The sequence below is a fragment of the Podarcis pityusensis genome, assembly GCF_964106645.2.
Source record: "Podarcis pityusensis genome assembly, chromosome: 14".
In the NCBI taxonomy this organism is placed as follows: Eukaryota; Metazoa; Chordata; class Lepidosauria; order Squamata; family Lacertidae; genus Podarcis; species Podarcis pityusensis.
The window spans coordinates 24,804,396-24,831,817 of NC_138039.1; the positions used below are offsets into that span (position 1 = coordinate 24,804,396).

The following is a 27,422-nucleotide window of genomic DNA, read 5'->3' on the forward strand; positions in this document are numbered from 1 at the left end:
GTCCCTTCTGATGCCCCTCACTGGGCAGGGCGCAGACGTTTCCCATAAGAAATGTTGGTCCTTAAGATCGACTCTGTTTCAGATACACTGCTGCAGATGCATTTGCTATGAGAGATGGAGGGCAGGGTAGGATTTAAAAGCACAAAACTCTTAAAATTGCTTTGAGCACAGGGTAGTCTGAGGGCTGAAGATAGAACTGATCTCCTAGAAACACCAGAAGCTGCTTTGGGCTATGTGACACCACTGGTCCATCAAACTCTGCATTGTCCCCACACTGACTGGCAGCAGTGGCTCTCTTTTCAGGCAAGGGAGTCTTTCCCCCCCCCCAGCTTGCCCTAGAAATGACCTGGGGGGATGAACCTGGGACCTTCTGCCCTGCCCCTGAGCTACTCTGCTTCCCCTGAAAAATAAGATGCTAGTACTCATGTTTCTGAATGAAGGGCTGGTCTTAACTGGAAGCTGCCTTATACTGAGTCAGACCCTTGGTTCCATCTAGCTCTGTACGGTCTACTCTGACTAGCAGGGGTTCTCTGGGGTTTCAGGCAAGGGGGTCTTTCCCCAGCCCTACCTGCAGATGACATGGGGGGCAGTGTTTGAACCAGGGGCCTTCTGCATGCAGAGGAGGTATTCTACCACTCTCCTGCCTCAGAAGGGCCTAACTGGCGCAGGCCAGAGCCTGAATAGTGGGGACAGGGATGCATGCTGCAATCTCTGTGCGCGAGGAAGGCAGGTGGGCTGGAGTAGCGGAGGATGGGTCGGGGAAGAGAAGATGCTGCCTGCTTTCGAGGGCTTGTGCCCGCCTCAACCCATTTCTGGGCCTCTTTCCGGACAGGTGTGTCCTCGGGAACACTACGATCCTTGCTGATTTTGCCAGTGAAGAGGAGATCAGCCGCTTCTTTGCACAAGGCCAGTCTCTCTCCCCCTCCCCTGCCTGGCAGTCTCTGGGCACAAGTCAGACCCGCCTGGGGCGCCTCGATGGCTCCCACGCATTTTCCAACCGCAACGACCTAAACAGCCACTGGAATGGTGCTGGGCTTTCAGGAACGGGCAGCGGAGACCTCCACGGCACATCCCTCTGGGGGAGCCCTAACTATTCCACAAGCCTCTGGGGTTCCCTGGGCAGCAACGACACCAGGGGAGGGCTGAGCAGCCCGTCCCCCCTCAATGCTTTCCTCTCCGTTGACCACCTGGGGGCCGGAGGGGAGTCCATGTAGCCACCTCTTCTTCTTTCAGTGAACAAAACTGTGACCTCAAAGCAGCACTAAATTTGGACTCCCTCCCCCCCATCCCTCCCCGCCAACCCGCCCTCCCCACTTGCAGCCTCCAGGGGTCACCTGTGGAAACGGTTACTTCGTGCGCACATTTCCTCCCCTCTTCCCCGCCCCCTTTGTTTTAGCCCAAAACATCCCAGTTTGAATACTTGAATCGTGCAGGCCAATAATTATAATGTGAAAAAAGTTATAGATTTTACACTTCCAGGATATAGTGCTATACATAGTTTAAAGAAAAAACAAAACTACGTAGAATCAGCTTGCTTTTCATGTGTTCCATCGCTTTTTTATTTTATTTTTTTATTTTTATTTTTTGCTTTGTGGATTCATCATCATTGTCATCATCATTCTTACTATTTTTGCAACTTGCTGATGATGGAGTTTGAGCTTTCTTAGGCTTTGCACAGACTCTGTCCTTCTCCCTGCCCCACAATCGTCAAGGTGGGGGCAGCAGCAGCAGCAGCTCACGGGTGGCGCTTCCTGGAGGACAGACAGAAGGATGCTCCTTGCTTTGGACCAGGCTGTGCCCCACTATGCCTTGACGCCTGCCTGCCCACCTAGCCGCCACGTGGCGGCCCTCCAGCGCCCAACAATCGAATGATGAGACTGGTACCTAGGATGCCGAGCGGAAAAGCCTTGCACCTGTTTGTTCATGTGGAATTAAACTAAAGAATGGAGCTCTGCAGTTTCTGAAACTGCATGCACAGCTATGACTGGCAACCCGGCCTGCTTGTCTGGGCAGGGGGTCCTGCACTTTCAATAGGCGTTTGGTATTTTTGTTTTTGTTTTATTTTGGGGGGGCTCCTGTGTTGGGGTGCTGCCTTGTTTACAGAAATCTTTTATTTTCCTTTTTTTTTCTTTTTCTTTTGAGAAACAATGTTTACTCGACCATCACTTAAATATTTTTTAAAAACAAAAAAAAATTGTGGATGTTAAAAGATGCTTTCTATCTCTGGGAATAACGAGCAGTGTTTGGCCATGTTCCATTTGTGTTTTTTCTATTCCCACCTCCTAAATCTAAGAGCATGGCTCTCAGGAAAAACCAAGGTCCCTACGTAAAACTCCTTGTAGTTTCTTATAGGAAAATAACTTTTAGCACTGATTACTACTTGCTCTGTAAACCTTCTTCTGCCAAAAATTGCTTCAAATCGCTGGAGTTCGACATTCTGTGCTTTCCAATGCTGTCTTTTTAATAGTGCGGGGTGGGAGAGGGGTGCTTGGCTCTTAATCTCTAGTTTCCCCCCAATTTTTGTAAAGCCGGCCCCCTTGTTCCTTTCCTCCTCCCCCTCCCCCCCCCCTTTGGTGTGGCCCTTCTTCCTGCTCTCGTGACTGTGTTCAGTGTTTAACCTTAAAGCTGAAGTAACTATGCAGACTGTAACCAAGAACTTGGGCTTACAGAATTTTGTTGTATAAATTTTAAATGTTTTAAAAGTTCCTGCAAATACTTTTCTTGTGAAAGTGTTAAAATCATCTTCTCTTTTGCCACAAATGGTGTTATTACCTGAAGCTTGTTTAGTTGGAGGATGAAAGACTAAACAAGGATAAAAAAAAGAAAAGAAACCAATTTTTTTAACTGTGCTGAAAGACGCTCTCATTTCATTGCCTTGATTCTAACTGTTGTGTCTGAAGATGCAAAAGTCGCCAGTGGCTTTTTAACTGTTTACAAATAGAGTGTGATTGTAAAATGTACAGTTTGGGTTGTGTTCTAATTATGAAGTTTCTCCAGATATTAATAAATCATGACATTTTTTGGCTGCTTACCATGGAACGGTCTCATTCGTGATTTGTATTGTCTGTCTGTGTCTCTTCCCTCCCCCCTCCCCCCCCCGGACCCTCTGCTATTGGTGCACAGGCACATTTGCTAGATTATGCTAGGTTAACAAGGGTTTAGTATTTGTGTGTTTCCTTTTAGGGCCAGCTCCCACCTTGACAGGTCACTTGGAAATTGAGGAGCGTGTGGGGAAAAAATGCTGGGTTTTGGTTTGTTTTTTTAAACTCTGGCGTTTAATACTTCCATTACAGCGACTTGCACAAAACGAAACAGTAACTGCTCTTCCTCCTCGCCCTTTAATCCAGTTACTTGTCCAGCTTTTTCTGTCAAGGAGATTCCTGTCTCCAAATAGGAACTAACTGCTCAGACTTGTCCCAGTGTTGGATTCCAGTGCTGTGCTGTTCCTCCCAAGAGTAACTACTCGTAAAAATAAAAATAAAAATTCCAACACCAAACCAATAAGGCTAGTTTGCTTGACGGTTGAGCCTCCTCAAGCCTTTGCATTGAAAACTGACATCAGCCACCTGCCTTGATGGGCTTGCACTGTTCGCAGGGTTCAAAGCCACCTCAATCTCTGAGCTGGTCAGGTAGAAATTAAAAGGTTGGTTTTGAGCATGTTGACACGTCCTGTGTCTGACTGGAAGGATTCAGGCTGTCCAGCTTCTCTCCAGGTTGACCAGCTCCATTCCCTCGCAGTAAGAGTGAGGCCTCTGGGCTTTGTGCTGTGGAAAGGAGAGAGAGTGGGGCTCCAGGGATTGTTTTGTACTGGGAATGCCGCAGGGGGCTAATTTGGCTGAAAGGGCCCAACCCCTCTCTCCCCTTCCTGCTGATTTCTGTTATTATTTATTGAATTTATATACCACCTTACACCTTGAGGGGGGGTGTCTCAGGGTGTTTCACAGAATAAAATCAAGATCTAAAACCACAAAATACATAATAAAAATAAAAACAACAACACAATATCCCCCCTCCAAAAAAAGCACATTTTAAAAGGGCATAGGATGTAAATCAGATCAAAGGCCTGGTTAAAAAGGACCGTTTTCGCCTGGCGCCTAAAGGTGTATAATGAAGGCGCCAGGCAAGCATTCCACAGATGGGGAGCCACTACCGAGAAGGCCCATTCTCGTTTTCTAGGGTCAGTGAGCAGATGCCACAATGTAGGACACTTACTTTATGGGTGAGCAGCCAGACAACTTACTGGTTGTCGCCAAACTGACCTTGAGCAAAAGTCTCTTCTCGTAGTCTCCACCATAATCAAGTTACATGAGCAAATTTGTATCTTATACCCACTGGCCCCCTTGGAGATTCATCATAACATGCAAATAAGGTTTTTTTGTTTTGTTTTGCAATATGGAAATGAATAGTTGTGTTTTATCAGAGTTCTGTGCCAAACTACCCTGTGCGCTTCCGTGCCAAAGCGCCACCTCTCCAAACTAGAGACCCACAGCCCAGGGAAGTGTGCCTGGGCCTCACTCACCACTTGCTCCCTGGAGGGGTTGTGCAGAGCAGGGCAAGGGCTCCACTGAATAGGTTCCATGGGCCAGCTGGAGACGGAGACTTCACTGGCCTTCCCGGAGTCTATCATAGGGTCGTTCATGCTGTTGGAGCTCACGTCCCAATGGTTGTAATGAGCGCTAAAAAGATTGGAAGGAAGATGTCCAAGATGCAAAATGGGAGGAAGCCGTATCTACACATGCTAGACTGTACTGGGGCATTAGATGCAAGGAAACACACATTAAAATGTGGAACACCCAACTCTCTTCCTTGGAAGCCCATGACTTTCCCCGAGGAATGAAAGTAAGGCCAGCATTTTGCCACATCCTGCTTTAAAAGTGATATAAAGCACACCAGGATCAACTACGGTGGTGGTTCAGGGAGAAAGAGTTGTAGATTTTGTCAAAATGCCAATGCGGTCCTTCCACCAGCTTTCTGACCGCTCCAGGATTCACCAGAGCTTTTTGGAAAAGGGGAAGTAGCAGAAGTAGTTGTGCTGCAACTATTGGATGCAGCCCAGTGTCTCTGTTGATAGGAACTACTGCCATGGCATATTCTCAGGAAGGATATTCGAGGTGGCCTGCTTCTGAATAATGAATACCAGTTGTTGGAAACCACAAGAGGGGAGGGGGCTCTTGTGCTGGGGTCCTGCTTAATGGATTTCCCATTGGGGCATCTGGTTGGCCACTGTGAGAACAGGATGCTGGAAGGGATGGGCCCCTGGTGGCACCCCTTTGGCCTCATCCAGCAGCTGGGCTTATCTTTAAACCCTTCTCCACTTCTTAGCAGTAATAAAATATTGGGCTTCAGGCATCTACCCAACTCTGATCGATGGGATAGTTGAGCATGTTACTTTGACCCCGAATGGTTAAAACCTCTTCTCCTGGCCACCAAGCCAGGATCCCACCAAGCATCTACCCCCATCCAGCAGAAGGAAGATCCATGGTTAGATCAATCCTATTCCAAGATTTGAGGGAGGAGGAGGAGGACCTGGGGAGAGCAAGCCGAAGGGAGGAAATTGAAAGTCAGATGCTGCCTTGGGAAAAGCAGCCAAGAAATTAGAGCACAAGGCTGCAGTGTGGGGGCTTATCTCTGCATTTCTGCCGCCGGTTATCAAACTTTTCCTGAGTTCCTCTTTCCATGGCACTGTTAGAGGCCTTTATGTTTGGGGAGGTTTTTTCCCTTTAGCACCAAACAAACCAGCATAAGTGGAAAGTTTATGCCAGCTGCTTGGCCTCAGGCCAGCCAGGAGGTTAGCTGTGACAATTGAAGGTCAGTCCTCTGGGCTCAGCCTGTCCTTTCCTTGGGGAGTTCCCACCTCCCTGCCCAGCCTGCTCTCCACCCTGCTGGGCTGTTGCCTGCTGCTGGGGATCAAGCATGATTTGCTTGCTGGGGGGTGGGAAGTCGCTAAGCAATGGAAGCCCTTTGCATATGCTAGTCTATATGTACAGAGGGCAAATGAAGGTGGTTTGTGCAGCTCATCTTTTAAAAAACAGGAGGATGAATTTACAATTGCCAAACACAGAAGAAGTTGTCTTGATCTGGTCAGACCGCTGGCCCACCTACAGTCTCCTTCACTGACTTGAGAGCGGCTCTTTGGGGTTTCAAGCTGATATATTTAAAAAATGGGCGTTTGCTTTTACAGCCCAACTCTCCATCAAGGGATTCAGAGTCCATTATCGGTCAGAGAAGAATGGGTGGAGGTAGGAACCAGTCAAAGCAAAGTAGATCTTTATTTTCCTGTTGCAAGTGTCCCCCACCCACCCCCACCTTTGCACAAAGGCGAGGAGCATCCAGAAGAAAGGTGTGTACGGTCTCTCCCAACCCTACCTGCAGATGCCGCTGGGGAATGACCCTGGGATGTTCTGCATGCCAAGCAGGTGTCCCATCACTGAGAAACTTGAAACTAAACACTGTATGCCCCTGTGCCATTACAGCTGCAGTCCTTGAACCCCTTTTCACCAGAACCCTTCGTGCTCCACCCCTTACACCACCCACCATGGCTGCAGTGACTGTTACCTCGGCCGGCCTGCGGCCCCGATGCAGGGGGCATCCTGCGGCTGCTTGCAGTAGCCATCGGGGCCCATGCAGTCGTCCTGGCAGCTGCAGCAGGCTGTGTCCAGGATCTGCAAGTGCAGCAGTTCTTCCGAGTTGCTGAAGGCTGGGTTGTCCAGGGAGACTGCTGAGGCCAGCCAAGGCTCCGACCAGTAGTGGGCCGAGACATCGTCAAGGCGGCAGAAGCGGCGGTAGCTGGAGGGGTCAAGAGTTTATGATCCCTTATGTTGCTATGAGTCATAGAATCGTAGAGATGGGATCCCCGAGGGTCATCTAGTCCAACCCCCCCCCCCCATGTAATGGAAACCAATCTAAAATCCTAATACTGCAAATACAATTATTTTAAAAAGCAAAAACAAAACATGCTGAAGTAGCATGTTGTTGGGAAGTCCTTGGTAATTAAAAATTATATGCTGATGAGGGAAGAGGATGTTGCTGAATCTTGGGCGCCAAAGATGGAGGGAGCTGTGGCCCAGCAGGAACATGAGCTTTTGGATTTGACAAATGAACTTGGAAAAAGCCAGATTTGGAAAGATAAAGTTTGGTTTGGTTTGGAAATGGGGGGTTGGATAGACCCCCCTATGCAGGGAAGTTTGGACTTTTCAAGTCTGGCAATGGGCCGTGAGATGTTTGGGGTTGTGGGGGCTCTTAATTTTGGAGGGATTTTGAAACATGTTCTTAAATACCACATGGAGTTTAGTGTGGACTATGGAAAAGGGGCTGATTTGTCGAGAAGGGTCAAAAACATTGTTAAGCTGGAGTTCCCACGAGTGAAAGGAGCAGGAGACAAAGGAAAATACAGTTATAAATATGAAGAAGAGCCGCGGAAGGGACATGGAAGAGACTTAAGGGCCTCGGATACAAGGTTACCAGGTTAATGCGCTAGATCGATGGGATAATAAGGACTGACAAAACCCGGGACCAGGAGGAAGGGACGCTGGATGAAGATTGGATTGTTTTTATTTCTTTTTTTTACTACTAGGATTGTTTTATAAAATTGATGAATGTTAGAAAAATGTTGGAACGAAATTACTTGGCTTTAGCAAAAATGTTTAAAGAATTATGTAAGAATATTATGGTTATGAGAAGTTGGTAAAAATAAGATTTAAGTTTTAAGCTTTAAGGTTCTTTATAGTAAGATAAGATTAAAATAGATTAAGGTAATGTAATGACAGAATATTATGAAATATGGAAAGGATTTGCTGCGACAATTAACAACTAGGATACAAAAAAAAGGGAGGAGGAGGAGGTCAAAGAAAGAAGGTAATGACAGTTGAGGATTTGAGAATGATGGATTTGTTTTTGAGTGTTTGTGGTGTATTTTTGTTTTTTGAATTTGTATTGTTTGATGTGGTTTGTTTTTTCTTTGTTTTTTCTTTCTCTTTTTCTGCTTTGTTCTCTTTTGTAATTCTAAAAAATTTTCAATAAATATCATTTTTTTAAAAAAATAAAAATTATATGCTGGTGGATGGTAGGAAACCTCATAGCAATTTAGAAAAAGAAATTATTAGTAAAAGAAATTAAAACATTCAAAAAAATTAAAATGGCCGATATACGCACCATCATTCTAAAAGCCTGAGCAGGGTTGTCTAAACAAAAATGTTTCTAGCAGCAGGCACAGAAAAGAGTACAGTGGTACCTCGGGTTACATATGCTTCAGGTTACATACGCTTCAGGTTACAGACTCCGCTAACCCAGAAATATTACCTCAGGTTAAGAACTTTGCTTCAGGATAAGAACAGAAATCGTGCTCTGGCAGCACGGCAGCAATGGGAGGCCCCATTAGCTAAAGTGGTACCTCAGGTTAAGGACAGTTTCAGGTTAAGAACAGACCTCCGGAACGAATTAAGTACTTAACCCGAGGTACCACTGTACAATGAAGGTCCCTGCCTGATGTCAAGAGTCTGGGAGTTTCAGACCATAGGTGCCGCCACACTAAAATATCTATTTCTTACAAATGTGGAACAGGTATTGTGTGACACCTGTATCAGTGCCAGTTCTGCAGGTCAAAGTGGTTGAGAGGATGTTTATGGGGGCTAGGCAAGATGCCCACAGTGAGAACTTCTGCCCAATCTTTTCATTCTAGGAGTGAGATTGCACTCTGCATATGCTCAGAGCCTAGAAAGGGGATTACACTCTGCATATGCTCAGAGCCTGTAGCCAGAGATTCAAGCCTGGAGTGCTAAAGAGCTCAGGCTGAAATGAATCCCCCCGCCCCCGTCTCTCTCTCAACACAAAGCTCAGTTACACACTCTCTACCCCCTCCCACCCCACCCCCGGATTTCCCTTGGAGTTCAGCCAGAAGCTGCTGGCTGTTTGCTTTTCCCTTGAAAGCAGGCCTGGCGGGAGGAAATAGATCCCTCAGCTCAGCCTAGCAGCCCCCATCCCATTTCCCACCCACCCGCAGCCCCACACTAGATGGGAAAAGACAAGAGATCTATGGGTGAAGGGTGGTATACAAATCTAATAAATAATAATAAGGAAAGAGCAATAAGTGAACAGCCCCTGTGAGCCCAACAAGGCCCAGAGAAAGGGAAGCAGCAGAGACTCAGCACTGCAAACCGCCCCTGTGGGTGCCCTTTCTAAGAGAAGAGGCTAATGAGGAATGTCATGAACAGGGGGGAAGACATCATAGAATTGCAGAGCTGGAAGGGACCTCTAAAGGTCATCTAGCTCAACCCCCCTCCCATGCAGGAATCACAGCTAAAGTAGCCCAGACAGGCCAACCTCAGCTTAAAAACATTTGATGAAGGAAAGTCCTTCCCCTTCCAAGGTCAAGGCCAGATTAAGACCTTTAGATGCCCTAACCACCTAACAAGATTTGGGTGACCCTATATATATCCGATTCAAAATACAAAATTCAATTCAAAATATAAACAATAACAAACCATAAAATAAAATTTTATTTATTGAAATGAAAGAAAACCTACAATAAGGATGGAAAATAATGTTTATCTTTGTGTACTTTATAGCTGAAAAGTTTTCTCCTACTTTTTCTAATTGCAAAGTCGTGGATCGGATCTTCAAAACTAATCTTACCTTAACGCATCCACTTCTGTACTTAGTAGAGATAAGACATCAAGCCTGCCTTGTTGCATAGTTGTTCTTTTGGGATTTTTAATAAGTGGACCCTCTGGACCCTCTGGACTTAATTCATTCTGGCGGTCCGTACGTACCCCGAAAAGTCTGCAACATGAGGCGCTGCTTCTGCACACGCACGTGGCGCAATAGAGCGCTTCTGCGCATGCAGCGAAACCCGGAAGTATACATGTCCAGGTTTGCTGCTTTCACAACCCAAAAAAGTTACGTTACCCGAAGGTAACGTAACCCGAGGATCCACTGTACTTCAACTGAGAAAACGAATGCTCAGCTGAGCAATTTGTGACCGTTTATTGTCAAAAATCCAGCCATGGAAAATGTCTAACCCTAACCCCCTTCCCTTGATGCCCTAAGCTTGTACTTATTTTGCTCCACGTTTAAACCAGCCCTGTCCAAGGTAGCCAGTGCATGGATTAAACTGGCAGGGAAGGCAGGAAACCAATGGGAGCAGTGCCCCAGTTTCTCTCCCTTCCTTCCACCTCCATGGAGTCCAGGAAGGGAGGAGAAGGGGCAGGGTCTCACCTGCTCTTGGTCTGATCCGCTCTGGCCTCCAGCAGCAGCATGCGAACCCGGCGGATCACCAGGCCGGCAATGGCAGCTCCGACCACCACCAGGCTCAGCAAGAGGCCGCAGGCCACCCCCAGCAAGCCCTGCTGGGTCACCTTGTAATCGCAGCGCACCCCCAGGAACCAGAAGTCGCTGCCCACGGGACACCTGGGGAATGCAAGGGGGAAAGCATCAGATAGAGGCCTTGAAGGCAGAGACGTGTGTGCAGGGGCAGAGGGACCGGGCGCAAGGCCTTTGCGCTGTGACACTCACTGGCAGACAGGTGTGTGGTTGACAGCATGTGTGCAGATGCCCTCGTTCTTGCAGTAGTCGCGGTGGCATGCGGAGGTACAGACGGCACTCCCGTCTTCCCCGGTGGAGACGCACTCGTAGCCGGCTTGGCAGGCAAAGAGCACGGAGCAGAGGTCCAGGTGCCGCTCTGTAGGAACAGGCAACAGCTCAGAGGCAGAGCCCCTGCTTGGCATGCAGAAGGCCCCAGTTTCTGTCACCAGGTAGGGCTGGGAGAGACTCCGCCCAAGAACCCTGGAAAGCTGCTGCCAGTCAGCATAGACCTAGGTGGGCCCACTGGCGAAAGGCAGCTTCTGATGTGTCTATGGAAAGCAGCCACTTTGTTTAAAGTCTTGAGGACTAGAAACTTGTGGGGAGGGGGCCATTGCTCAGTGGGAGAGCCGCTGCTTTGCAGGTGCACAGGTTCTGTCCCCAGCAGCATCTCCTGGGCAACTGATGTCGGCTGGGTTGGGAAATGGGCAAAAGCTTACCCAACGTCGTGCTCTGCAGCACCCGGGCATTGCCAACCCAGAGCCCCGGCCGCAAGCGCTCCGAGAGGGATGAGCGATTCAGGGCAGCCCACAAGCCAGGAGCCGCTACCAGGAAGAGGGCATCAAATGCCACCACCACACTCCCGGGCCTGCAGAGAGAATAAGAGAATGGTAGAATTGCAGAGGTGGAAGGGTATCCCAAGGACCATCTGAGTCCCATGTAATACACAGAAGGTGGCAGAAGGGGCAGCCCCATCTGAGTCCTGAGATACACACACATACTGCCATTTCTAACACAAGAAGTTTCAGGGCCCAGTCATCACCCATAAGCAAAATTATTTTGCAGGGACAGGTTTTGGAAATGTGACTCATGAATGCACCAAATACTTTAGGAAATTGCTTGAGTTCCACGCATTTTTAAACACCTTCCCGCAACCAACCTCTCCTGGTGATCCAACTCTGCCATCAGATGGAGCTGGCCAGTAGGTTGCCTTCTTCCCTGCCCACCTCCTGCACCCTCAGAGATTCCTCAGAGTCATCAAGGCCTTCCTAATGGCTGCTGCCTTCCAAGGGGCCACCCAGGACGATTTTGAACTTTTGCATTTTCACCTGCTACACAGTGGTGTCAGTCATTTTGCCCTCCCTGAGCCCTGGGATACGGCGGACAAGAAAACCCAGAGAGAGAGGTGGGTGGATGGATGGATGGATAGATGGATGGATAGATACCGGATTGCCTTCACTTCCAGTCGCTGAAATCCCGGCAGAGAATCGAAGAGAGGTGTGACCTTAGAGAGAGAAAAGGGGAAGGGGAAGGAAGGGAAATCAATTAGTCATTGATTTATGGAGCTTCCATCTCCAACCCTTCACCAAAACAGATCCCGGGGGGGTTGCTAACATGAAATAAATCACGCATAAAATACAATTAAATTATAACACCTGCAACAAAACAGACACAATTTATTTTAAAAACCCCTCAGGCATTAAAACAATGAAGCATCATCAGTTCAAAATAATAAACTCTAGGAGGGGCTGGAGAACCTCAGGTCTGGAGATGAAATGTGGCCCTCCAGTCCTCTTCACCTGGCCCTTGGAACTATCATGAGGCCCCACCCACTTTCCCCAGGCCACACCCCTCATTGGCCCATGCTTCACACCCTCCTTGAGTGCTTCTGCCAGGGCGGAATGATTTCCTTGTACTCTAATCATGACTCTTGCTTGCCTGGATGAAGATGAGAGGGAAGGGTGCATAGAAACTAGCCGACTGTTCAAAGGCCAGATTCCCATTTGCAGCCCCGCCACCTTTTGCCTCTAGTCCTGCCTCGCCCCCATGGCCATGTGGCCCTGGGAAGGTTGACCAGCAGGGAATGTGGCCTTTAGGCTCTAGGACCTTGGGCAACCCAGTTAAAATCCCACCCAAGTCCTGGGTAAGCAGACATGGCTAACCCACCGTTTCGTTGACGCTGAGCACCAGGCCCTGGTACTCGAGTGAGTCGGGGTTCCAGAAGCTTCTGGAAAACTCCATGGCCAGGACCAGCTCACAAGGGATATGCAGGAGAGTGGCTGCAGGAAGGGAGAAGGAAAATAGGACCCACCTCAGGCCAAGGTTGTGGGTGAGGGAAGGAGGGAGAGAGGAACAGAAAGAGAGAAGAGATTCTTTAGTAGTGATTCCTGCTTTGTACCTTCCAACTGTATGAATCTACGATTCGATTACCACCTTCAGGGCCCCAAGTGATGGCAGCTGCCACAGCATGGAAGGTTGGTGAGGGTGGATCCACCTGCCCCACAAGTGTAGGGAGCACAGAGGAGAGCCAGGAGTAGGGGTCTTTGCAACAGAAAACTTGCTTCAAAGAGGCCAGTGGCCACAGCTGTAGCTGGACCAGAAGAATGGGTGTAGAAACTGAGCATTTCTTACAGGTTTTGTTTTCATTTTATGCCCATGCTTGTGGGTTTCCCACAATGGGCACTGGGTCAGCCATTGTCAGAACATGGTGCTCCGTGGGGTCCCGTTTGGCCTGACCAGGAAGTCATCTTATGTTTTTACCTTCAGACCCAGACCAGCTTAGTTCCAGCAAGGTGGTGAGGCCTCCTGTGTGTTAAATTCTACCTGGGGGTGGCTGGTCCATTAGGGCAAATGGGTACGGCTGCTGTACGCCCAGATTTCCTCGGGAAAATCCTTTGCCAGTCCCCACCTTCTGCCTTTTAACTTAACAACCAATCCAGGGGGCAGCCCTGGCTGTCCTCTTCCTCCTCCCCACTTCTGTAAAACTCATCAGGGGAGAGGAAAGGGTTGAAACTAGAATCAGTTAGCTCCAGCTATCAGTGGCCTCTCTCCCTTCAGCCTTACCAGGCCCAACAGGCACCACAGAATCATAGAAAGGTGTAGGAAGGGACCCCAGGGGCCACCTAGTCCAGGCCCCTGCAATGCAGGAATCAGAGAGAGAAAAATCCCCGTCAGATGGCCAACCAACCTCTGCTTAGAAACCTCCAATGAATGAGAGTCCACCACCTTCACAGACAGTCCTTTTCAGCCCCCACTAAACCTCAGTTTACAGGGAACTCACCTGCCACAGAATCCCCTCCTAGCTCACCAACCTTGCCCCCCAGCTCAGCTCTGCTTCCCTCCCTCGGTTTGCAGAGAGAGGTGCCCCACTGACCTTTCAGGCGGGGCAGCTGATTCTCTGCCACAAAGACCTGGTGGGCTCTAGGACGGCCTTCCCTGGGCACGGCCGGCTGCAGTTGCTTTGTGGACTTCTCTGGTGTGGCTGGCGAGAGCCAGGTGCTGGCAACGAGAGGTTCCTCCTTTGCAGTGCTCTTTGGTCCTGGAGCTGGCAAAGGCGGCTGTGTGTGCCCACTGCTCCCTGTCGGAGTGGCTGTTGTTCGGACAAGGCCCTCCAGACTAAGCGGAGAACGGGCAATCTCCCTGATGGAGCCACCTTCGGCTGTGGCGCTGGGCCTCTTCCCCCATTCCCAGCTCCTTGTCCTGCCTGGAGAGGTCCACAGCCGGTGGGTCACGGGCATGGTCCCAGTGTCTCCTATCTTGCTTGTGGGCACAGCTGTTCCAAAGCCCAAACTGGAGGAATTGGCTGCTTGGGAGTGAAGCTCTGGATTCAGCGAAGGAGCTGTGCTCACATCATCTTCCTCTGGAGTGAGCAAGGCAGCCTCAGAGCCTGCTGGGGTCTTGGTTGGGCTGGGAGTCCAGCCAGCGGGGGCACCCTTTCCTGAGAGGCTGCTGCTGCTGCTGGTGAAGGGCTCTGCTGCCTCTGTGGCTTGCCAAAGGGACCCCTCTCTTGTTGCCTGCTGGGTGGGGCGTGTTGTGGCTTTATGATGGCCCTCCCTGGCGTCGCTAGGCACCCCTGTTCTTTCTCTGTAATTGACAGAGACCTCCATTGGAGTGGGGACCATGGTGGGTGAGGTGCCCTCTTCTGCAGTCCCCTTGGGTGTCAGCTGCCTTGGCTGTGAGGATGACTGTACAGGATCGCCCCCTTTCATGGGCCAGGCACTGCCAGGCTCCGAGGGGCTCTGAGATCCAGGCTCTTCTGTGGCTGTGGAAGCCCCACTGGAGGCAGTCTCTGCAGCCGTGAGCGGGTCTGTGGAGTTCTGAAACATGGGCACGTCTGCGCTGGCATGCCCACCTGCTCTGGAAGCTCGTGGTTCTTCCATGACACCACCTGGGCCCACAGACGAGGTGAGCAATGTGGACCCAACAGGGAGGTTGCTGGCAGAAGCAGGATGGGTGGCAGAGTCCGCCAACCTCAGGGGCAAAGCTGTCCCCAAGTGGAAAGATGAGGATGAGTGGGGAACCACCTCTGTACGATGTGGGGATTCTGCAGAAGTAGGCTGAGCATCCACTACAGGCTGTGCTGCTCTCATGGCTTCTGTGGAATTGTGCACCGGGGCTGTTCCACTGGGAACAAAACTGCCTGCGCTTATGGCTTCCTGGGTCGTCTCCATCGTGTGACCCAACCCTGCCCGGGATCTCAGCAGCGTTGGGGGTGGAGCAGGGGCGGAGCCAGGATCAGAGGGTCCCACAGCACCCCAAGACTCGTGAGATCTGGTTTCTGGCTCCACACCTGGTGTGCTGCCCTCTGGCCCCTCAGCACCCACCACAGATGGGGCTGTGCTCCAGCCCTGTGGTAATATTTGTGTTGTGATGGTTGCCACATCCTCTTCCTGGGCTGCCCCAGTATCAGCCGCAACCGGCTGTGGAGTAGAAGCCAGAAGAAGGGTCCCCTGAGTCTCTGCAGTGGGTGACTGGGTCTCCTGGGGCCTCAGGCTGCCGGCTCTGGTGGGCATCTTCAGGTCATCTGTAGGTCCCACGCTGCGTGTCTCATTCCCACCTGTCGTAGCACTTGGGGGTCCCTGGCTCTCTGGCCAAGGGTGCTGAGGCTCAGCCTGGGTCTGTGTAGCAGCTTGCACTTTGGAGGCCAGAAGCAGAGAGGGGCTGGTGGACTGCCAGACCTCAGGGGCTTCCTCTCCAGCTCCAGGGCTGGAGGATTCTTCCGAAAGAGAAGAGGGCCAAGAATTTTGACCTGCAGCATCCTTTGGGGAAATGGGCCCAGGAAGCAACGCTGACTCAGATGAGAAGGTCACAGGCTTGGTTGTGATGAGGGGTGGACTCGGGTGGGGCAGCCTGCCAGCCCCCAATGTGTTCTCTTGAGTGGGGAACTGAGTGCCTCTCCCAGTGGCAGCTGCTGCTCTGCTTTCTTCCACCTCCGTTGGCCTCCTCGGTGTTTCTTCTTGGCTGGCATCAAGGACAGCAGATCCAGTCTGCAAGTCTGGGTGCGAGGCAGTGGGGACAGTAGCATCAGTGGATGAGGGACGATGCCAGGTGGTGCCAGAGGGCTCAGCGCTGCCATGGAGGAGGGTCTTCAGCGTCTTACTGGTGCTTTGCCCTACAGATAGTGAGTCCTGCAGCCCAGAGAAATCTGACCCTGTGGGGTGGAGGGAAAGCAGAGGCAGTGAGCTCCCTGGGGGGAAGTCGAGGGGCAGCACCACCTTCACTGCCACCCCTACAGGCAGAAAAGCGGAGGCATCTTCGGGATCTGAGCTGCAAATGTCAGCAAGTGCCCTTTGTTCAACCAGATGCAAGGAGGTTAAAGCAACCAGATGCAAGGAGGTACCAGGCAGTGGTGTTGCGCTGATGCTACACGCTGGCAGCCCCGGGAGGGTGAATAAGCCAAAGCCCCCAAACCTCCTGTTCCAAAAATGCATTTAAACACAGAGCTCTCTCGGTGCAACTGTAAAGCTCCCTTGTTATTTTTGCAATTGGATGCTGGATGTAGTTGTTTATGCAACCTTGCTATATTTATAGCACTGAAGTGTTTTGTTGTTGTTGTTTGTCTGGTGTTCTCTATACTGTTGTGGTGTTTTGTTGTTATTAGGAAATTATTTTTTGCACTTTGAAATGCTCTCATCTTTTCTTTGTTGTAAGCTGCTTTGAGCATGGAAAAGCAGCATACAAGGAGAATGATTTGCTTTTGATCTGGTTTTGCTGATTTGGGGGTGGAGCAGCTGCCCTGCTTCTCACCAGATTTCTGCACCATGCATAGACACCACACACACATCCGGACCGCAGTTACACAGCTCTCAATCCCAAGATGAAGTTGGGAATCAAAACCTTATGCAAGAACATGGGGTGGGGCAGAAATCTCCCCCCAGCCTCCCAGGGGCCACAGCGTAGCTATTGGGTAAGAATGGCTCTGGAGCTGCTGTCTCAGTGGCAGTATATTCGACAGAAGCCCAGCTAATAATCCAGAACAGGCACTCAAGACAACCCACCCAGATATTCTGCATCACTCTCTCCGTGTTGCCAAGGCAACGAGCTTTCTCTGGCACAGACCGCTATCTGACACGGCTGGTTCGGAGGAGGAGGCTGGCACCGTGTCTGCTGTGGAAGAGATCCACGTTTTGTACGAGGAACTCCTGGATCCTCTGCATTCATACCCACACATCCGAGACACAGGACTTGACGGGTGGGGGCAGAGCAGAAGGCAGAGACCCCAGGGAATGAGGAAGGGTGTGCATCAGCGACTGTAGGATAAGTGCCACTACTCTTTCCTGCATCCACACACACACAGCTGTGATGTCATCCATCATAGCAAACATCTGGATTCAGGCAGAGCATCATGCACCCCATAGTTATCAGTCTCTGATAGGCTTGCAATGACTACTTCTTGCCTGATTGCCAGTGGGGAAGGAAAATCCTTCCCCGGCCCCCGTCGTCCTCTAAGCAGCCAGGTTGTCCTGAGAGCACTGCATGTCACTCATACAGATGGACTGAGAGAGATAAGCCCAGGCCAGTAAGAGCCTGTGGTATATTAAGCTGGCAGCCAGACCACCGGGCCAATCTAGGCCGCCCATTACCTTGCTGATTAAGAGTTGAGTGAAACCTTGAAGCCTTTGCACTCCTGCTCTCCACCTAAGGTTGAACGATCAAAGAGGGGCATTGTATCAGCCCTGCATCTCTTGTCCTGGAAACGGGAGGCAGAATATGGCCCTCCATGACTATCTGGCCCTCACCTGCCTTGCCATCTCCTCAAGTGCCCTTGAAGTGTAATGATGTCACTTTGCTTGCCTGGGTGGAAGACAAGAGCTGTGCTTTTGTGTGGCTGGAAAGTGGAAAAGTGGAGAATGGCAGTGGAAACTGCTGTTTTGCCTCTGGCCACACTCACTTTTACCCACGACTCTGTCCACAGCTGGCATGTGGCCCCCAGAAGGTAGCTCGTAAGGCAATGTGGCCCTCAGGCTCAAATATGTTCCCCACACTTTGTCTTATAGAGGGGAAGGTATATACCTAACCACACTCTTCCAAAGGAACAGAGTCATAACTCGCTGCCCTCCTCCCATCCCAACCTAGAGATGAGCATCTAGATCCCTGTTGACCACGTAAGTGTGCTATGAATTTGTCTGGCATTGCTTTCTTCTAAACACAACCATGTGTCAAGGGCGAGAGCTTCGTTCCTCCATCGACGAAAACCCTAAGCAAAGGTAAAGGAGAGTTTGGGTCACTAGCAAGAGGTTTTTGTTGGGGTTGGTAGGCAAGCATGAGATGGACGTATTTAATCTAGGGATTGTGAAGGAAAGTTAGCCAAGGATGGGAGCCCCAACAATTCTGCTGGGATCCAACAGAGGCAGCTGCTTCCTACTGTGGTTCTGTTGCTTTTTTCCTCTTGCGTAATATTTCCATTCTACTCAGTCTAGGAATGCAGCTCTAAGAAAGATACCCAGCTCTGGCACAAAGCCAGCACCAACCCCAAAAGACCTGCCTGCAGCTAACTGCACACCCACACAGATACATCCTCGCAGCACTATAAGGTGAGACGATGTCTTTCTGGAGTGGAGATAGGAGTCGAGCAAGGGGACAGGCGGCGGCAAAGGTGCAGATACCTGTAGACAGAGCAGCACCCTGCAGATCAGACGCCTCCTGGAACATACAGTGGCGTAGCGTGGGTTGTCAGCACCCGGGGCAAGGCAAGTAATTTGCGCCCCCTAACCTGTGGATTTTAGCAGGGGGCAGAGAGCTGCGAGTGCGAGCGCCCCCCCAGATGTTGCGCTTGGTGCGGCCGGCCCCCCCTGCACCCCCCACGCTACGCCACTGGGAACACAGCAAGGGAGGAGAAAGAAGAGCCATGTGCAGAGTGCTCCTTCCTGCCCCATGAAGGAGCCACAACCAGCCCCCAAAACATGGCAGACATTAGGAAGAACATGGGGCCTCACAGCCGGGCATTATCCTTTGGGGTAAGACTTGGGAGCAGAGGTCTGGGCCCCTCCCCACTTAGCAGAAGGAATGCACATGGCCATCTAAAGGGCATGGTGCTTGCGGGTGCTTTAAAGCTATGAACTCCATTGTCCACAGCTGGAGGCTGCTGTGCTTCTGAATATCAGTTGCTGGAAACCAGAGCAGGGAAGAGCACTCTTGGGCTTGGGTCTTGCCTATGCGTTTCCCACTGGGGCATCTGGTAGGCCACTATGAGAACAGGATGCTGGACTAGATGGGCCACTGACCTGATCCAGAAGGCTCTTTTTATTTTCTTATTTTCTTTTTAAAATTTGACACCCTCTTCTACTTTCTGCCTTCCGTTGTTTGTCATTGCTGCAGCACCCCCTGTGGTGCCCTTTCAGCTCAGCACACAGTGTGGTAAAAGGTAAAGGGTAAAGGGACCCCTGACCATTAGGTCCAGTCGTGGCCGACTCTGGGGTTGCGGTGCTCATCTCGCTTTATTGGCCGAGGGAGCCGGCGTACAGCTTCCGGGTCATGTGGCCAGCGTGACTAAGCCGCTTCTGGCAAACCGGAGCAGCGCACAGAAACGCCATTTACCTTCCCGCCGGAGTGGTACCTATTTATCTACTTGCACTTTGATGTGCTTTCAAACTGCTAGGTTGGCAGGAGCAGGGACTAAGCAATGGGAGCTCACCCCGTCGCAGGGATTAGAATTCCCCTAAATCTGCCTCTGATGCTGCTGTCCTACCTTACTAGGCTGTTGTCGAGATTAAAATATGAAAAGCCCCAAGAACATTCGAATGCACTAAACAATTATAGTACTGCACATGGCCATCATACTTATGTAAGCAGTTTAGCTATTTTTAAAAAAAATTAAGTGTGGCATGTAAATCTTCCTAAATGATGAGCAATAATTTATTAATGACTGGGGGTGTGCAAAAATGTTCCCTGTTGGAAGACCAGGTGTATCTTCCATGAAGGAGGGGGGTGGGGGGCTACCCTGTGGCTCCCAGATGATGCTGAGCTCTCATCACCCCAAACCAGCACAGCCAAAAGTCTAGGATGATGATGGGAGATGGAGTCCAGACACATCTTGGGGGGGGGGGGGGCACAGACAAGCCACTTCAGTGATCAAAATTGGGGTGGGAAAATTGGTGCAGCACCAGTGACTCCCAAATTCACCCTCCCCACACCAGCCCCAGGTTCAGACCTGCCAAATCTCCACCACCCACACGGGATACCCGCTGCTGGCAGTTCCAGACAGGCAACAAGTGGGGGAGTGTGGGGGGTCCTCGGGCGAGCGAGACGCCTTGTTGGGGTGCCCCATGCCTGGGGCCACTTGGCTCCCCCAGCGGGCGGCCTTCGGCTCCAGCGTCCCCAGCGGTGCCCAGCACCTCAGCCGGCGAAGAAGGGCTGTTGCCCGATTTTGGAGGGCGCTGGCAACATCATCCAGAGAAGCGGGTCTCTGAGCGTGTGCAGAGAGCGCCCTAAGCCTTGCCCACCCCGGGCAGACAGTACCCCACGGGGCGGGGTCTTCCCCGATGCCAAGGACAGCGAGACCGATGGCCAGCCGGGCGACCTTCTGGAGCCCTCTCGAGGGAAGGAACAAAAAGAGAAGAGGTCCTTACCGGAGGAGGGGGTGATGGCGAGGCGAGGCTGAGGGGTCCTACCGGCGCCTTGCTGGTCCCCGCGGGGCCGCCGACGCTGCCGCCCGCCTTCCCGGCCGCCCCCCTCGAAGTCCACCTGCAGCGGGTCTGGCAGGGCCGCCGCCGCCGGCGCCTCCTGCCCCTCGACGGGGAGCGGCTGCCTGGGGAGGAGATCCGAGGAGGGGGGCCCCTCGGGGGCGGCCGAGGCGTCCAGGCGTCGCTCGCAGCCTCCGGAGCGCCCTGCGCGGAGAGAGACAGAGGAGGGCAGGAGAGGAGCCCGCGGTACCCCGCGGTGCCCGACGGAGCGCCCGGCCCACCCCGCGCGCCCCTCGCCCGCGCCTTACCTGCGGCGGCCAGCAGGGCCAGGAGCGCCACGAGAGAGCAGCGGAGGCGGCGGCAGCAGCGGCGGTGGAGGTCCATGCTGCGCGCCCGGTTCCCTCCGAAGCGCGCCGCCGTCGCTGCCAGGAAGCGGAGCCCCCCCCTCTCCGCCCTGCTCGCCACCTCCCGTGCGCGACACGAGCCAGCGAGCGCGCGGCGGGCACAAAAGGAGGAGGCGGAGAAGCAGCAGCAGCAGCCGCCGCCGCCCCAGACCCGGAAAGCGGAGCCCCCCGGCTTGGAGACGGGAAGTCCCCGCCTGCCCCCAACTCCGGGACGCCCGCGGTGGCACGTGGGGAGGAAAAGTTGCTCTCTGAACATCTGCAGAGTGCCCTGACTCCCCACGCCTCCCCCTCGAGGGAGGGGCGTGTGGGGCCGAGAGCAGCCGAGGGGGTCTCTTGATTGCCCTCTCCGGGGCAGCCGCTCGGGGACTTCGACTGACGCCCTGCTAGGTACTTCAATCCCAGGGACTCCCTGGCCCTCTCGGAGCCTCCATCGAGCAGGCCAGCTGCAAGGACAGTTCAGGCACTGGTGGCCAAATGTGGCACATCAGGCTTCTCTCTCTGGCCCTAGGGAACACTCCCCCTCCCCATGCTCCTTCCTCCTTGGCTGAAATGTGTCCTTGAACTCTCCAATGCCTTAGTTTGCAGAGGTGCAGGTGGGGAAACTAGCTTACGGTAAAGAGGGAAAATTAGCATTAGTTGCTCTGGCATTAGGGTGCCCATCACTGTTATGTGGTTGTCCAGAGGAGCAAGTGGAAAAGTGTGCCCACCCCAACCCCTCTCCCTTCCTTGGAAACCAAGAAGTCACCTCCACCTGGCAGAGCAGGAGCAAGAGGCCTTGGTAGCTGAGCAGTTGGCCACCACTATGTCCCATCATGCTAGCTCAAGGAAGGGTGCGGTGTGGTCCTGCCTGTTGGGGGCCCACAACTCCCACTATCCCTGGCCATTGGCCATCATGGCTGGGGCAGATAGGAGCTAAGGCTTCCTGGTGGGCCACAAAACCCTCACGCCCCTGCTCCAAACACAACAGCAGAGCAAGTCCCAACAAGGCAAAGCTCTTGAATAGGCAGGAACTGGCCACAGAATACATGGGGCTCCAGAGGGCCTTTGCAGAGAATCTAAGCCAGGGATGGGTGTGGGGACCTCTGGGCCAAAGGCTCACAGGACCCTCCCCGAGCCATAGTTTCACCCCTCACCAGCTCAGCTTAGCACATTCCTTGAGTTTTTCTGCCTGGCTGGAATGTGTCCTTGAACTCTGGACACAAAGTCTGGATGGAGGATAGAGAGGGGTGTGTGTAGAAATCAGCCTGCTGTACAAAAGGGAGAATTCACATTCATGGCTCCACCTACTTTTGCCTCTGGCAAGTGGCCCCTCGAATGCAGGCCTCAGGCTGAAAAAGGTTCCCCTTGTCTGACCTGAGCTCAAGAGCTCCTCCCACCTCTTGGCTCACCAGCCAATAGGTGTCTTTAACATAGTTTGGTCAGTAGAGCATTAGACTCTTCATCACAGGGTCATGGGTTCGAGCCCCACAATTGGGCAAAAGACTCCTGGAGTTCCCCAGATGCAAGCAGGGAGAAGGACCACACCCCTTAAGCGGAAGAGAACAGGAAATGTAGCTGTAACCCTAACCCTGAGACACGTAATACACACATGCTTGGAACCAGTGAAAATCAGAATAAAGGAGTCAGTATCAGTCTTTTTATTTTGGAGGCCAACATATATTACACAGCTTTAAATACAGCAGCCAACAGGACTATTCCTCTGAGCGTAATAGTGATTCAATACAGCACAGAGCTTCCATGACACGGTCCCCTCTTCCTGCTAACATCATCCTAGCCCTCACGACAGAACAAAGTCACCTGTGGAAGGGAGAGGGAGACACGTATAGTTTAGAAACTCAAAAAGATCACCGAGAAGTAATACACACAGTGAAATACTTCCTTATAAACTAGGGGGTTCCACTTCCTTTTGACATGGTTTTGACTGATCATAAAGAAAAGGGAGGTTGTTATAGAGCTAAAACTCAATCTCTCATTCTACCCCCACCCCTGGTCACCTTTTCAACTTCCAATGCCAGTTATTGCTTCCTCTCCACTCTGGAACAGCCTTCACTTACTCTTCTTGCACTTTGCCTTGCATTTTACTTTAGAAAAAGTGCTCCCTTTTCCGGAAAAGCTCTAGTCTAGGGGCATTCAGCTACCTAGTCATAACAGGACCTTTGCTGTGTTCCTCTGTATTTGGCAAAATGTGTTAGGCCAGCTTGCAGTAGCCTCAACTCCAAAAGGACGTCACAGGGGGATGATGTTTCCTTAGCAACAGGGTAACTTCCCACAGCTGCGTGTTGCTTATTCCATGAACATGGAAAGGCGGCTTATGGACACAGATAGAGGGCTGTGTCCTCAAGCAAGTGTAGTAACACCAGCGAGGAGAGGCAGCAGGCTCCCAAGGCCTTCCCAAGCAAAACATGAATCAAATAATCCACCCTCCCAAAGAAGTTTTAACGGGGGCTGCTCCAAGCTACCCAAGATTCTCTATCTAGCAGAGCCCGATGCCTTTGCAGTGAGAAGAGCATGAAGTCCTCCTCAAGACGTCCATCTTCTGCTTCCTTTGCATCAGATGCCCTCTGAATGAGGAGAGCATCACTCCATGCAGGTTTTCTGCCACAAGACCACTGCACACTCCTTCCAGCAGGAGTCTCTACTTACTCAGCTCAACACAAACAATTATTCGTACACGTCCTGCTTATCGGCAATGTAATCTACAATCTCTTGCGGACACATCAGCTTCTCTGCTTCCACATCAGGGATTTCAAATCCTGAAAAAGATGTGGCCTGTTTAGTCCAGAGGTGAAGGAATCTCAGTCAACAAGACAAGGGATCATGCTGTAGTTTTCCAAAGGAGGGGCAAAGGGGGTGCCATGTAGTGCAGGAAAGTTAACAGGATGATCTGTGTCCCCTGGGAGTCAGGGTGTAAACATACAAGAACAGCTCGTAAGCACATTATTGCTTATGAGATTCTCCCGGAAACTGCTTAAAGTGCTACTAAAGAGTAAGGGGAGGGAAAGGGAATTTAACAGAAGCAATTTATCCAACTACCAATGAGCATCACTATAGTTTGGGTCCCCAAACCTTTAAGAATGTAGTATAAACAGCGACAACTGGAAAACACTGGCCTGTAAGTGTTCCAACTGGAGAACAACCTCTACCAAAGGTGTCATGTAATTTGAAGAAGCACAAACTCAGGATAAAAGGCAGAAACGTGCTAAGAGGAATGCACGTTTGGCAAATCCTCACCGTGATCAACTCTCACCCGGAAACCTATGGCGCCACTGTGAAAGGATGTGTGGATCCAGAATTGGCCTCCACAGTCACCTACAGACTCACTGTTAAGACCATATTAATGGAAGACAATCTTACATGGCTACAAGTGATCACCAAAGAAGAAGCAGTTTGGGTAACGTACCAGGCCCCTTATATCAGTGAAGGGAGTTCAGCAAGCTGGGCTATGCTAAAATGCATGAGCTCCATCTTTTTCCAGTAGTCTTGTCAGAAATGCAACTGGAGATGGACCACAACCCTGTGCCCCCCCCTTTTTTTCTAGATGAAGGTAGTCCCTAGTTCAGCTACTGGCATCTGCACTTAAAAGGACCAGGGAAACAGCTGATGGGGATGTCTCTCTTTGCCGGAGGCTCTGGAGCGCTGCTGCCAGAGTAGATGATACTGGACTTGAAAGACAAATATAATCTGACCTGGTATAAATTCCTACAAGTCCAAATCACATATCAGTATGCACAGCAGTGCAAGATGGGCGAGCCTAAGCAAGGAAGTGGTGTAATGACCGATGTGCCATGGAGAACTGTGGGAAACACCAATATAGAGAGAAACTAAGTGAGTGTAAATTTATACTAAAAGGTCAAATAAGAGAGAAAAGGGAAATGTGTGCATATCTAAGGAGAATGAAAGGATTGTCACGTTAAAAGCCTAGTTGGGCAGTTTGTATAATGATGTGAGTAGCCAACATGGTGTTCTCCAGATGTTGTTAAACTACAACTCACAGCAGCCCCAGCCCAGTCAGAGATGGTGAACAGCACAGCAACATCTGGAAAGCAGCATGTTGGCTATCCCTGCTAGAATGAATGCCCAGACTGCTTTGCCAAAGGAATGCCACAGAGTTGATGTTCCCTGACACTGTGGCAGAGACATCAAAGGGCACACTAGGTGGGCTGTTGACAATGTTATGGAAGATGAAAACATCTGCATTCCAGGCCTGTCTAACTCAGATGCTCAGAGCAACTGCCCAGGAGTGTTACTTTGTTATGTATTAAATTCTGTTTTTTCTCAATTAAGACTGAGCTCCACAGCAGGCACACTCTGACCTTGTGACATTCTAACAGGCACATCTTGAGATGTATTTGCATACATCAAACACATTACCAAATTCATCTTCCATTGCCATGATGATCTCCACTTGGTCCAAGCTGTCCAGGCCCAGGTCTTTCATGAAGTGGGAAGTTACCGAGAGCTGGAAGACAAAATAGAAAACCCCAAATTATGGTATAACGGACAATGTCAATAACCATCAAAATAATGTCAAAAGTAAGAAAATAGGGGCCAAAGACTCCAGGGAGATTTGGGTTTTATTACATATAGAGGTCTTCTCTCCACTCCACCCAGAACATTGTTCTGACTTTGTTCCCATTACTGGACAATCTTAAAGTGAAATTCCCCCCACCCCTTATTGTTCATTTCCTATTTCCTCTTGGTGTCTGGATGCTCACTTGGTTCATTATGCCAGAGAGACAACTTTCTTCCTATCATCTGCTATGGCCATAACAGATGACCTGTTTGGGCTGGCACAAAGTTTTAGGAAGATAGGGAACACACCTTTGTGGTTCATTCAAAGGTGCAGTTTGCTCCAGTGCAAAATGTATGTTAATCATACACATGAAGAATCTGGGACTCAAGAAAAAGAGGGTCAAAACAGAAGCTGCAACACAGTTACTCACTTTTTCTGGATCTATCTTATCATACAGTTTCAGGACGTAAAGAACTCGATCTTTGATGTTATCCAGGGTCAAAGGAGGCATCTCAGAGTAATGACGACATAATTGAAGCAACGTTCCAGAGACCTATAGGAAAAGCCAGAGATATGTTTTTCATGATTTGGGAATATCCTCAGCACCCTCACCTGAAATACTAACTCTTTACAGGTGACACCTAAAAAGAACTGGTCATTAAAGCTCCCCAGATATTCATAGATGGAGACACTGCAGTGTGCATGTTTGATTTTGAAACACAGCTCCTGAAAATCTGAGCCTGACAGATCATTCTCAAGCCCTAAAATTTATGGCAAACTAAATGCACCTTCAAAAAAACAACTTTGGCTGAAAAGCAGAGTCTCAGAATATAATTCCTAGGGATCAGATGCCACAGGGAACTCCAAAAGCAGGGAGGGCAGTGCAAGGGGTTTTCCACTGGGCATTTGCTGCCTTGGTGTGCACATAAAATCTCCCATTTCATGGCAAAGCACCTTGTGCTTGCGAAGGAAGCCCAGCCTACAATCCAGGGCCAGTGTGGTTCAGTGCCCAGAGTGCTGGACTAGGACCAGGGAGACCTCAAAGTTCAAAATCCTCAACGCAGCCACAGAGCTTACTGGGCAACATTGGGCTGGTCTTGATCTCTCTCTCTCTCTCTCTCTCTCTCCTTCCTCACAGGGCTGTTGTGAGGATAAAACGAGATGGAAGAACCATCCTTGCCACCTTGAGCTCCTTGGAGGGGAGGCGTAGCACATACATAGATTCACTTATTTATTTCATAAAATTTACATACCGCTTGATTGTAAAAAACAACAACGGAAAGAGATTTAAACCTCAAAGTGGTAACAAATGCAAGAATAAACGAAACTGGGACTACCCCACCAAGGAAGCAGCAGCAGCAGAATCATCTCCCCATGGCAGCAGTAAAAGGCCAAGAAAGGCCACGAGGGGGAGGCACCACCCTCATGCAGCGGGGAGTCGGTGCTGCTTCAGGTTTTGACCCCGTTCTTTGTCGCTATTCTTGATCCAGCTTTAGCTGTGTTAATTAATATCGGCTATTATTTTCGGCTATTTGTTGGTTGAAAGGCGGGGTAGGAAAACGATAAAACCCTGAATCTTGCGCGATCCGCTGGGCTGGGTTCCAGACCACCCCCCGCATCGGGATCCCGGGCGGCCTGCAAAGCCCAACCCTGCGCTGCACCGGACGGGCTCCCGCCTGCGCTCTTCACCTGCGGCGTCAGCCTGGCGGGTCCCGGCGGCAGGAGGGGGGCCAAGAAAGCGAGGCGGGAGGCGGGCGGTAGCGGGAGGCTGAGACGTCCGAGCGTCGAGGAGGAGGCGGAGAAGAAGCCGCGGCTCCCGCTGCAGCACCGGCGGCGGAGGCAGGTGGAGGAGAGCAGGAGGACACGGGCCGCCATGATGACCCCGCGAGTGCGCCTGCGCCGATGCCCACAATGCCCCGCGCCAGCCCGCTCGCCCGCCGGGCTTCAAGGGTATTGAGGAGGGGAGGTTCCCGGCATGCAGCGCGCCGTGTTTGCATATGCAAAGCAAGCCCCGCCTTCCCCTCAGGCTCACGTGGTGGCTCCTCCTCTTGCCCCGTCCAGTGACTCAAATGACAAGTAACGGACCTC

The 27,422-nt window shown here is 51.1% G+C and overlaps 3 protein-coding genes across 4 annotated transcripts in view; 1 reads left to right on the plus strand and 2 right to left on the minus strand.

The window, feature by feature from the left end:
* TNRC6A (trinucleotide repeat containing adaptor 6A) overlaps nucleotides 1–3,039 on the plus strand; it is a 47,231-nt gene extending 44,192 nt beyond the window's left edge. For both annotated transcript variants that reach the window (XM_080981664.1, XM_080981665.1), the window contains one exon: nucleotides 833–3,039. In XM_080981664.1, coding sequence (XP_080837790.1) covers nucleotides 833–1,214 — 382 coding nt within the window. In that variant the 3' untranslated portion in view covers nucleotides 1,215–3,039. The remainder of the gene's footprint in view (nucleotides 1–832) is intronic.
* Nucleotides 1,532–21,051, minus strand: LOC308463369 (uncharacterized protein). Its single transcript, XM_080981687.1, has 11 exons — nucleotides 20,726–21,051; nucleotides 20,364–20,621; nucleotides 13,670–15,946; nucleotides 12,463–12,575; nucleotides 11,742–11,800; nucleotides 11,016–11,164; nucleotides 10,510–10,675; nucleotides 10,213–10,404; nucleotides 6,556–6,786; nucleotides 4,520–4,676; nucleotides 1,532–3,764 (listed from the first exon to the last, which is right to left on the minus strand). The coding sequence occupies exons 1-11, from the start codon at nucleotides 20,799–20,801 to the stop codon at nucleotides 3,690–3,692; spliced, it is 3,753 nt and encodes a 1,250-aa protein (XP_080837813.1). The 5' UTR covers nucleotides 20,802–21,051; the 3' UTR covers nucleotides 1,532–3,689.
* Nucleotides 21,052–22,443: 1,392 nt separating this feature from the next.
* NDUFAB1 (NADH:ubiquinone oxidoreductase subunit AB1) lies at nucleotides 22,444–27,243 on the minus strand. Its single transcript, XM_080980144.1, has 5 exons — nucleotides 27,024–27,243; nucleotides 25,765–25,887; nucleotides 25,193–25,280; nucleotides 23,465–23,574; nucleotides 22,444–22,618 (listed from the first exon to the last, which is right to left on the minus strand). The coding sequence occupies exons 1-4, from the start codon at nucleotides 27,207–27,209 to the stop codon at nucleotides 23,483–23,485; spliced, it is 489 nt and encodes a 162-aa protein (XP_080836270.1). The 5' UTR covers nucleotides 27,210–27,243; the 3' UTR covers nucleotides 22,444–22,618; nucleotides 23,465–23,482.
* Between the last annotated feature and the right edge of the window lie 179 nt (nucleotides 27,244–27,422).

What these genes read in the sequence shown, in the direction of transcription:
- LOC308463369 (XM_080981687.1), bottom strand. Translation starts at nt 20,801, where the DNA reads ATGGACCTCCACCGCCGCTGCTGCCGCCGCCTCCGCTGCTCTCTCGTG. An exon ending in CGCCATCACCCCCTCCTCCG is followed by an intron (nt 15,947 to 20,363) that starts GTAAGGACCTCT and finishes TCCACCCCACAG; the next exon opens with GGTCAGATTTCTCTGGGCTG. An exon ending in ACCCCTCCAGGGAGCAAGTG is followed by an intron (nt 3,765 to 4,519) that starts GTGAGTGAGGCC and finishes TCCTTTCCACAG; the next exon opens with CACAAAGCCCAGAGGCCTCA.
- NDUFAB1 (XM_080980144.1), bottom strand. Translation starts at nt 27,209, where the DNA reads ATGGCGGCCCGTGTCCTCCTGCTCTCCTCCACCTGCCTCCGCCGCCGG. An exon ending in ATAAGATAGATCCAGAAAAA is followed by an intron (nt 25,281 to 25,764) that starts GTGAGTAACTGT and finishes TTTGTCTTCCAG; the next exon opens with CTCTCGGTAACTTCCCACTT. An exon ending in GGCAATGGAAGATGAATTTG is followed by an intron (nt 23,575 to 25,192) that starts GTAATGTGTTTG and finishes CATCTTTTTCAG; the next exon opens with GATTTGAAATCCCTGATGTG.